We start from the raw sequence: 12,003 nt of genomic DNA, 5'->3' as shown, positions 1-12,003 counted from the left end.
TCTGCAAAGGGTGAGGCTCCCAGGCCCAGGAGGTAGGGCCGGGCCCCTGGGAACTTTGCAGAGGAAGGCAGCCCAGCCCAGGCGGTAGCTGTAAATTGAGGGGAACCTCTAGGAGGGAACTGACCAGCGAGACCTCCCCACCGGGTGAGTCTTCCCTGCTGGGTGAGGTTTCCCCACAAGGACGGTAAAACCAGAGACTCAGGCCCAAACAGGCCTTGCCTCAGCTCGCAGCCTAGGTCCCCTTTGGATGACCACTGGTCAACAAGTGGAGGCACCTCTGCCCACTAGCAGGGAATATACCCCACCTGAAGGCCACCACTCCTAGAGAGGCAGCTTCCTTGTGGAGCACCGCATTATCAACTTCCTCCAAGACTTCAGCCTACTGAAGGCTAAGGGGGGATATATATAGAAATCTTCAGGGACATTGTAAGTCAATAGAGGAAATCTGCAATATCTCAGCGCTCCACTGATACCTGAACAATATGAGAAAACAAGGAAAGAAAATGCTGCAAACAAGTCTAGATGTTACATCAATAAAACCCAGTGACAGCATGGCAGAAGAAATGACAGAAAAGGAGTTCAGAATGTACATAATTAAAATGATCAGAGAAGCAAACGATGAGATGAAAGAGCAAATGCACGCACTGAATGATGAGATGAAAGAGCAAATGCAAGCATTGATTGATCACACCAATCGACACTTAAAAGAGCAAATACAGGAAGCAAAAGATCATTTCAATAAAGAGTTAGAGATATTGAAAAAAAACCAAACAGAAATCCTTGACATGAAGGAAACAATAAACCAAATTAAGAACTCCACAGAAAGCATATCCAATAGGATAGAACACCTGGAAGACAGAACTTCAGACATTGAAGACAAAATATTTAACCTTGAAAACAAAGTTGAACAAACAGAGAAGATGGTAAGAAATCATGAACAGAATCTACAAGAACTATGGGATATCATGAAAAGGCCAAATTTAAGAATTATTGGGATTGAGGAAGGCCTAGAGAAACAAGCCAAAGGAATGAACAATTCATTCAATGAAATAATATCAGAAAATTTCCCAAATCTGAAGAATGAAATGGAAAATCAAGTTCAAGAGGCTTATAGGACTCCAAATACACAAAATTACAACAGACCCACACCAAGGCACATTATAATGAAAATACCGAACATACAAAATAAAGACAGAATTTTAAAGGCTGTGAGAGAAAAGAACCAAATTACATTCAGGGAGAAACCAATACGGATATCAGCAGATTTTTCAATCCAGACCCTAAAAGCTAGAAGGGCCTGGAACAACATTTTTCAAGCCCTGAAAGAAAATGGATGCCAACCAAGAATCTTATACCCAGCAAAACTTACCTTCAAATTTGACGATGAAATAAAATCCTTCCATGATAAACAAAAGCTAAAAGAATTTACAAAAAGAAAGCCAGCATTACAGAACATTCTCAGCAAAATATTCCATGAGGAAGAGATGAAAAACAAAGAAGCAAATCAGCAAAGGGAGGAATTATCCTAAAGGAATTGTCAAATAAAGGAGGAAACAAGTTGTGTCAAACAAATAAATAAATAAAATTTTAAAAATGAACCAAATGACCGGGAAACCAAATCATATCTCTATAATAACCCTGAATGTTAATGGCCTGAATTCATCAATCAAAAGACATAGACTGGCAGATTGGATTAAAAAGAAAGATCCAACAATATGTTGCCTGCAAGAGACTCACCTCATAGAAAGAGATACCCATAGACTAAAGGTGAAAGGATGGGGAAAAACATACCATGCACATGGACTCAGCAAAAAAGCTGGAGTATCCATTCTCATTTCCGATAATGTGGACTTCAAGCCAAAGTTAGTCAGAAGGGATAAAGAAGGTCATTTCATACTGCTTAAGGGAAGCATAAATCAGCAAGATATAACAATCATAAACATCTATGCCCCAAACAGTGGCTCATCCATGTATGTCAAACAAATCCTTCTCAATTTCAGAAACCAAATAGACCATAACACAATAATACTAGGTGATTTTAACACGCCTCTCTCACCACTGAACAGATCTTCCAGACAAAAATTGAACAAAGAAACCATAGATCTCAATAACACAATCAATAATTTAGACTTAACGGACATTTATACAATATACCATCCAACCAAGAGCGAATACACTTTCTTCTCAGCAGCACATGGATCCTTCTCTAAAATAGACCATATATTATGCCACAAAGCTAATGTTAGCAAATACAAGAAGATAGAGACACTAGCATGTATTCAATCAGATCATAAAGCATTGAAGTTAGAAATAAATGACAGAGTAAAACACAGAAACTATTCCAACATCTGGAGATTAAACAATATGCTATTATATGATGAATGGATCACAGAAGATATTAGGAAAGAAATTAAAAAATTCTTAGAGGTAAATGAGAACAAAGAAACAACATATCAAAATCTCTGGGACACTATGAAAGCAGTACTTAGAGGGAAATTTATTTCATGGAGCGCATTTAATAAAAGAAGTAAAACTCAACAAATAAACGACCTAACACTACAGCTCAAAGCCCTAGAAAAAGAAGAACAGAACAGCACCAAAAGTAGTAGAAGACAGGAAATAGTTAAACTCAGAGCTGAAATCAATGAAATTGAAACAAAAGAAACAATACAAAAAATTGACAAAATAAATAGTTGGTTCTTCGAAAAAATAAACAAAATTGATAAACCTTTAGCCACACTAACAAAGACAAGACGAGAGAAAACCCAAATCACTAAAATTCGGAATGAACAAGGAAATATCACAACAGACAGGATTGAAATACAAAACATAATTGGAAGCTATTTTGAAAATCTATACTCCAACAAAATAGAAAATTTTGAAGGCATCAACAGGTTTCTAGAGACATATGAATTGCCTAAACTGAACGAGGAGGACATACACAATTTAAATAGACCAATTTCAAGTACTGAAATAGAAGAAGTCATCAAAAGCCTACCAACAAAGAAAAGTCCGGGACCAGATGGGTTCTCAGCCGAGTTCTACAAAACCTTTAAAGAAGAGCTCATTCCAATACTTCTCAAAGTATTCCATAAAATAGAAGAGGAGGGAACCCTCCCAAACTCATTCTATGAAGCCAATATCACACTGATACCTAAACCAGACAGAGACTCATCAAGGAAAGAAAATTTCAGACCAATATCCTTAATGAACATCGACGCAAAAATTCTCAACAAAATTTTAGCAAATCGCATACAAAAACATATTAAAAAGATAGTGCACCACGATCAAGTTGGTTTCATCCCAGGGATGCAAGGTTGGTTCAACATCAGGAAATCAATAAACGTAATTCACCATATTAATAGACTTAAAGTCAAGAATCACATGTTTATTTCAATAGATGCAGAAAAAGCATTTGATAAAATACAGCACCCCTTCATGCTCAAAACACTAGAAAAAATAGGGATAGTGGGAACATTCCTTAACATTGTAAAGGCCATTTATGCTAAGCCCATGGCTAATATCATTCTAAATGGTGAAAAACTGAAAGCATTCCCCCTAAAAACTGGAACAAGGCAGGGATGCCCTCTTTCACCACTTCTATTCAACATCATTCTTGAGACTCTGGCCAGAGCAATTAGACAAACCAAAGAAATTAAAGGGATACGAATTGGGGAAGAAGAACTCAAACTATCCCTGTTCGCTGATGACATGATTATATATTTAGAGGAACCTGGAAATTCCACCAGAAAACTCTTAGAACTCATAAGTGAATTCAGTAAAGTAGCAGGTTACAAGATCAATGCCCATAAATCCAACGCATTTTTATACATAAGTGATGAATCTTCAGAAAGAGAAATTTGGAAAACTACCCCATTCACAATAGCCTCGAAAAAAATAAAATACTTGGGAATCAATCTCACAAAAGAGGTGAAAGACCTCTACAATGAGAACTATACAACACTAAAGAAAGAAATTAAAGAATACCTTAGAAGATGGAAAGATCTTCCATGTTCTTGGATAGGAAGAATTAATATTGTCAAAATGGCCATACTACCTAAAGTGCTATACAAATTCAATGCAATTCCAATTAAAATCCCAATGACGTACCTTACAGAAATAGAGCAAGCAATTATGAAATTCATCTGGAAGAATAAGAAACCCAGAATAGCTAAAGCAATCCTTAGCAGGAAGAGTGAAACAGGGGGTATTGCAATACCAGATCTTCAACTCTACTACAAAGCAATAGTAACAAAAACGGCATGGTATTGGTACCAAAATAGAAAGGTAGATCAATGGTACAGAATAGAGGACATGGACACAAACCCAAATAAATACAATTTTCTCATACTAGACAAAGGTGCCAAAAGTATGCAATGGAGAAAAGATAGCCTCTTCAACAAATGGTGCTGGGAGAATTGGAAATCCATATGCAACAGAATGAAACTAAACCCATATCTCTCACCCTGCACAAAACTAAACTCAAAATGGATTAAGGACCTCGGAATCAGACCAGAGACCCTGCAGATTATAGAAGAAAAAGTAGGTCCAAATCTTCACCTTGTTGGTCTAGGATCAGACTCCCATAGCACAAGAAATAAAAGCTAGAATCAACCACTGGGATAGATTCAAACTAAAAAGCTTTCTCTCAGCAAAGGAAACTATCAGCAATGCGAAGAAAGAGCCTACAGAATGGGAGAATATCTTTGCCAATCATACTTCAGATAGAGCACTAATCTCCAGAATCTATAAAGAACTCAAAAAACTTTACTCCAAGAATTCAAATAATCCAGTCGACAAATGGGCTAAGGAAATGAATAGACACTTCACAGAAGAAGATCTACAAGCAATCAACAAACATATGGAAAAATGTTCAACATCTCTAGTAATAAGAGAAATGCAAATCAAAACCACCCTAAGATTCCATCTCACCCCAATTAGAATGGCGATTATCAAGAATACGAGCAACAACAGGTGTTGGCGAGGATGTGGGGAGAAAGGTACACTCATACATTGCTGGTGGGGCTGCAAATTAGTGCAGCCACTCTGGAAAGCAGTGTGGAGATTCCTTAGAAAACTTGGAATGGACCCGCCATTTGACCCAGCTATCCCACTCCTTGGCCTATACCCAAAGGACTTAAAATCAGCATACTACAGAGACACAGCCACATCAATGTTCATAGCTGCTCAATTCACAATAACCAGACTGTGGAACCAACCTAGATGCCCTTCAATTGATGAGTGGATAAAGAAGCTGTGGTATATATATACAATGGAATATTACTCAGCCATAAAGAATGATAAAATCATGGCATTTGCAGGCAAATGGATGAAATTGGAGAATATCATGCTAAGTGAGATAAGCCAATCTCAAAAAGCCAAAGGACGAATGATATCGCTAATAAGTGGAGGATGACACATAATGGGGGGGAGGGAAGGGTTAGTGTTAGGGTTAGTGTTAGGGTTAGGGAGGGGGGCAAGTATGGAGGAAGGAAGTACTGTATAGAGGGTAAAGAGGGGTGGGAGGGGTGGGGGGAAGGGAAAAAATAACAGAATGAATCAAACAACATTACTCTATGTAAATTTATGATTACACAAATGGTATGCCTTTACGCCATGTACAAACAGAGAAACAACATGTATCCCATTTGTTTACAATAAAAAAAAAAATAGAGAGAAAAAAAAAATAAAGCAAAAACGCCAAAAAAAAAAAAAAAAAAAAAAAGAAAAGGGAGAAATTGAAAATTGTTGGGAAGAGACTAGAATTTTATATTTCTTTCTTCCTGTCAAGTCTCTTAAATTCAAGAGAACAAATTTGTTGACAAACCAAAATTGTAGGATGGGTGGGAGCATATGTGGGAACAAGTCACTTTCATTGAAGACAGCAGCCTTCTATATTGAATAAATATAGTAGAATATGATGGAGTAAAAATGGTGAATAAAGAGAGTCCTGACAACAATGTTGAAACAAAAATGAAGTTTTAATTAACTATTTGATATGAAGATACATGTCAAAGACTCAAACAAGAGAGATCAATTAATAGATATTTTCCCAAAACCATTTTAGATGATCACAGGGTTGACCTGGTATCTATCAGTCATAGTGGCCTGCATCCATTCTAATGATCAGTGTTATTCTAGTTGTCAGGAACCATACAACTGAATGTTAAATGTTTTTATTACTCCTGGACTTGGTAAACTTGGATTAATTTTTGGATTTCTTGAGTATTGTGTTACTTAAGTGTAAAGCTGGACTATAGGAGGTAGAAGATCTCTTGTATCTTATTTATTCCCAAGTATTTGGCAGGGAGTAGAGGTGTAAATAAAGCCTCATGATAAACCTTGTATGTCCTGAATCTTTAATTTTGCTCACTGATGTTAGTAGGAGACATTTGCATATTAAAATAAACATATTTTGAAGGAAAATACAAAAATCATGGATATTTTAAGAGAAAAGATTTTCAGGAAGTTTTCTGTCTTTGGCAAACTGTCTGCATTTTTCCCTAGATTATCATTTTATAACTCTTCTGTTTATAGGTATTTTAATAGAAAATCTTGAGGAGCACCACTTCAGGATGTTTGTACTTAGAGAATTGCTTTTATCACAGCAAGACTTCATTGACAATCTTTATATTCTTTGGCACGCTAAAAAATCAGCATCCCATCTCTATGGTCATTATATTGCCAAATTTATAATCAACTAAAAGGCTGCCAATTTTATTAGGATTTACCTAAGGCAAAATGTTTTAGTTCACTTATTGCATTGAGAATAACTTTTGTTATTTATTTTATTAACATTTCATATTCTTTTCATTTTTTTCTTTCCTAGTTATTGGAAACCCATGCATTTATCTATTTTTCTCTGTTAAAGAGTATTGTAGAGAGGATTACTCTGCTTATAAGAATATTTTGCACAATGCTTTCCATTTATAAATAAAGAGGTGCACATAAAAGTTTTAGGAGTCAGAATTGAGAATTGCATTATTTCTTTTCTCCTTTTGAGTGAAATAATCACAGTATAGATGAATCATTGTATATAAAGTAAATTACCATATTTGTTTGCAAATGTTAAGATCATATCTCAATAGAAATAAAAACCAAACAAAAACAGGAGACCATGAGCTAATAATCACAATAATCTATGAGTAAGAAGCATATGCTAAGTAACCTAGACTCTTGTGACCGTTCTGCATCTATCCAGCTGCAGGATGTTGAGTATATCAAAACCTAATTTTCCTGATCTACAAATGACTAAGAAGGATGAAGTTCCCATGAAATTTTTAGGATTCTAGAACTCTAAGTATATGTAAATACTACATATTTTATTTTTCTAAATTTTGCATGATAAATGTGAAAATTAGAGCAAAAACAAGAATTAAAAGTAACAGGTTTTAGAAAGATTAATTTAGATTACCTATACTACTAGAAATGGATTTTCTACTATAGTGCTTGTCTAACTATGTCTTATATGTGTACACACACTATTTCTGTTTAAGTTTCTGCATAGTGATATTTCATTCCAATTTTTAATGAAGTATTCATTACAACGTTTCTTTAATACTCAAACACTGACTTAATTCATACAGAAAATCAATTAAGGATAAACACTCTGTTAGGCACTAAGGAAACAAATATGAAAAATGTTAGTTCTCCTCTTCCCTCAATATGCTCACTCATAAGATTTCAGTCACAGAAGCCTGATCTAGGGACCCAGACTAATAAGCCCTTTATGTTAGATAATAGTTCAGAATACCATTCATAGCATCTCCCCAGAGAGTAACTGAAGAATGGTAATTCTTCCTAGCTTCCTGCAGCCTGATCATGTACATAAAACACAAGAAAATCAAATATCTGCTATTTCTTTTGACAGAGCTTTTTCATGTAACTCTCACGTATAGATGTGTTACCAAATAATATTTTATATAATGTAAAGGGACTTGAATGACAAATATTTTAACATCGAAAGCACAACATATAAAGTACTATCAACATATGCCAAGGGAAGAAGAATTTTGAAGTAGTTGTTCATCTTTCTGGTAAGCCTGATATTTGTGACCTGACCTAAAACCCTCATGGTATTCAGGGCCCCATATCCCTAACTAGATCCTCTATTTGGAGCATTGTGCTTTTGCCATCTACCATGAAAATACCTTTCATCTTTTGGATGGCGTATATTTCTAGAGATCAGAAAATCATTAACTTTAAATATACAGTTTTTTTTAAATGATACATGTCTACTCATGCACTCAAATATATTCTAATTTTAAAACCTTGTAACTTCTTTTATCTGTAAAGATTTTACTTATATGATCCAATTTAATTGGCAAGAATGTTGTGGCAAAACATTTTTCACATATTTGTATTGTTCCCTGTGAGACTTCTATTGTAAGCATTGCTGCAGGCTGTCATTTTTGTCTGCCATCCAGAATTTGCTGGCCCCAGTGTTGTGTACTAGTCCTGTTGTTGGTCACAAGGAGGAGGGGAAATTTGCAGTTCAGCCAGACAGTTTTGTTATTCCTTTAAAATTAAAAGCATATGAAACAGATACAGCTTATTAAGGTTGTTTTTTATAAATAACATAAACTTAAATAACAAAACAATAAAGTTCAAATACAACTTAAAATAGAGTTTAATGCTGTAACCACAGAATAAAAGCATGATTATTTGTGGGGAGAACAGTATTTAAAGTCATATTCCCAAATATGAATTATACAAAGGATAGATTATATTACTTGAAAAAAACTTAAAGATTTCTGAATTTTGCTTTTAGGGATTATAAAATGTTATTTTGTGGCAAGTGAGATGAAGTACAGTATTATCATTATTATTGCTATTTTATATACAAGATTTTTTAAAAACATCCTTTTAGCAATAGCCTTTCAATTTGAGCAGCATTAAGAATTTTTTTCTTGTTAATAGGTGCAAGCATGTTCTAAGCCAATAATTTTGAAAAATTATCTATCTTATCCATTTCCATAATAGATTTTTTCTGATTAGAACTTAAGTGGATTATAATTTTTCATTGGAAAGAATTTCAAATTTCTGCTCATCTTCCTTAGTGTTGGCTTGATTATCTGACAAGTCATTCCAGCAGCCTTTAGGTCTGACATATCTTATATAACATCATCTGCATTATTATTATTATAGCAGCCATTTTATAAGCAGAGAGGAATATTTAAATAATCATTATCAGATAATCAAATCTACCATATTCTTAAGGGTAAATTAATTTAAGAAGAACATTACTATTACTAACATCATGATTGTACAACCAGTTTTACAATTTTTTACAACTTTTATTACTAAATCTGATTTTTGTGTATATTTTTCAACTTTCTTTAATGCAGTCTCTTAAAATAAACATAAATGCGCAAGTCCAGCTTGATCAGTTTTTCAGTAGTTTTCCAGCCTTTCTTGGTTACTTAAAAAAAAAAAAAAAAAAAAAAAAAAGGAAAGAAAGAAAAGAAAGAAAACAGTCCACTTAAAGAAATCTCCCTGCTGGAACTGGTTTCTTATATACCATACATGATTAGGTTATTGCCATAGGAAGAAAGTGGGCTGTTTTTTGTTCTTTCTTTGTTTTTTTCCCTCTTACAGGAACCCCCTTTTGATTCAAGGCAACAAACATTTCTCCTCCACTGTGTGTCCATTTAGCTGATGCATAGGTGTTGTAGTGGTTTTCAAGAATTAATTCTTTGAAGTTGCAGTCGTCATTGCATTCTTTCTGTTAAAACAGCAAACAACATATTCACATGAGTTTTTAAGGTGTTCAATTAAATAATAAGTTAACAGGTAACATTTGGCAGAATTGAAGTATAGATGACTTTTTTTAACCTCAGATTGAGCAGGCCTAATATAGTTTAATAAATATATCTATGTGGTATATTGGCAAAAAAAAAAGGTCATCTTAAATCTAAAACAAAAGAAAATTAAAGAGATAATAATACATATGTAGTTATGTAACATGGTCTCAACATTGTCACTTTTGGTCAGTCACTTCTATGGTTCTTTAATATTAGGATCTATTTCTCCTTAATTAATAGCTCTCATCATCCTCTAAACACTGGAAATTTTGTGTGGTTAATAGAGCTTCTGTATCTCTCTGGTATAGGACCTATTTCACAGCCTTTTCTCATTTGCCACTATATTGTCTTCAATAGTAATAGGAAATAAAAGGTTAATTTATTTGTTCATCTATGCAATCATTCATCTAGTTAAGCCTATACTCTATGTTTTGCCTGTGCCAGGCATTATGCTGAGCTATGGAAATACAAAGGAAAGTCAATTATACTTTATTACAGTGGGATGAACTGTTACATATTTCACATTGTAATAAAGTGGGAACAATGTGAATGCTTATAGATCAAAGCCCATGATTGTGAGATTGATGTTGATAAGTGAACTAAACACATCAGGATTTTTTCCTCAAGAATTTTCATGTCAGCAATATGCAAATGGGTAAACTTTAACAAAAAAAGCTTTAATACTGAGAGATGGAAAATTTCAATTTCAAGTATCTGAAATGCACATGGAAGTACAGAGCTGGAAGGATCCTTAGAGGTCAGTTATTCCAACTCATTTAACAGATGAAAAAGCCAAAGTTCAGATAGCTTAAGCAAAGTCCAAGGTCATACAAATATTGTTCTTTTAATGCTTGGGCTTACAGCATTTTAAATTATTAAATTATACCATTGGAGAGAAATTAATTCTATTTTTACTTTTCAGAAAGGCAAGATGTTTTGACAAAAACAAGTTTGAAAAATTAAGCCTAAACTATGAATTATCAATACCTTTGCATACAGCTTGCCTTCCTTGTTCATTGCAAGATAGTATTCACTTTCCACCCCTTTGATTGCCACAATTCCAACTGCCACTGTCCTGATTTCCATGATATCTGCAAGGAATCACAGAAAGATATACCAATTATTCACTCAACTTCGCAGCTTATTCAAGAATGGCCATTTGTTCTTACTTCTGTTACACCTGGAAGTTATTGAGAGTATTATTACTATGCTTGTTTCCTCAGCTCACATTCCTCTACCCTTTACAGATACACAGAAATACTAGAGTAGCTATTTAATATGGGAAGTGTGTTACTTTTTATTTTGTAGATATCTGTGTTCAAAGAAATAGTTACATATCCAGATATTCTCTAGAACTACATTTCTAATTTATTATAATAAGAAGAACAATAAAAGCTAGTGTTTACTGAGCTCCTACCACATGCCAAGGATTATTCCAGTGCTCTTTTATATCAACTCATGGAATCATCACAATAGAATATGAAGCAGCTACTCTTGTTAACTCCATTTCACAGATCAGGAAACAAAGCAACAGAACTAGAATTTGAACCTGGAGAGTCTGACTCTTAATCATTATGTAATGCTATAAAAGTATATAATAATCTAACATTTTTATTCTTCTATTTGGTTAAAATGCATCTTATAAATTAATGCAGAAAGAATAATTCTCAAATATACAGAAAAGGAATAAAATTCCAAGTGAAGCAATTTTAAATGATGGTAAACAGAACATACTGCCTTTAAAAAAGCATTTAAACTCAGTGTTTTGATATATGAAAAGAATAATTAAAATGAAACTATGAATCCTGTTCACATAAACTTTTATAACTTTATATTTCTAATTTTTAGATCTTTTTATACAATATGCACTTACATAAGAATATTAACCTAGTTTCTCATCCATGTCTTCCTTAATATTATTTTAATGACATACTAAGTACAGTAAAATCTTATAATGACGTAAGAATTAAAAGCTTAGTGAACCTTTTACATAACCTGATACTACTTATATTTTCCTGCATGAAGGTGCAGTCCTGAGACATTCTCTTCACTGTGCTAACACAATGCAAAGAGAATTCTAAGTGAAAATCATTTGTAAATTCTCTCCAAAAGCTGTTTTCTAAAATATTCATGTAATTAACAGAAAATATTATTTTTCAGTCCTAACTGTACTTCATCCTCTTATTTATTATTTTTGCTT

The 12,003-nt window shown here is 33.8% G+C and overlaps 2 protein-coding genes across 2 annotated transcripts in view; one reads left to right on the top strand and one right to left on the bottom strand.

Annotated features, from left to right (window-relative positions):
- Window positions 1-12,003, top strand: part of FAM227B (family with sequence similarity 227 member B) — a gene marked incomplete at both ends in the record, with an annotated part of 150,065 nt that overhangs the window by 50,127 nt on the left and 87,935 nt on the right.
- Window positions 5,963-12,003, bottom strand: part of FGF7 (fibroblast growth factor 7) — a 56,555-nt gene continuing 50,514 nt past the window's right edge. The window contains exons 3-4 of the mRNA XM_079130009.1: window positions 10,791-10,894; window positions 5,963-9,724 (exon numbers count right to left, since the gene is read on the bottom strand). Coding sequence (XP_078986135.1) covers window positions 9,530-9,724; window positions 10,791-10,894 — 299 coding nt within the window. The 3' untranslated portion in view covers window positions 5,963-9,529. The remainder of the gene's footprint in view (window positions 9,725-10,790; window positions 10,895-12,003) is intronic.

The sequence above is a fragment of the Sciurus vulgaris genome (genome assembly GCF_902686455.1).
Source record: "Sciurus vulgaris genome assembly, chromosome: 2".
Classification (NCBI taxonomy): Eukaryota; Metazoa; Chordata; class Mammalia; order Rodentia; family Sciuridae; genus Sciurus; species Sciurus vulgaris.
Note: the sequence above shows the minus strand (reverse complement) of the source record. Positions and strands in the feature narration are given on the sequence as shown.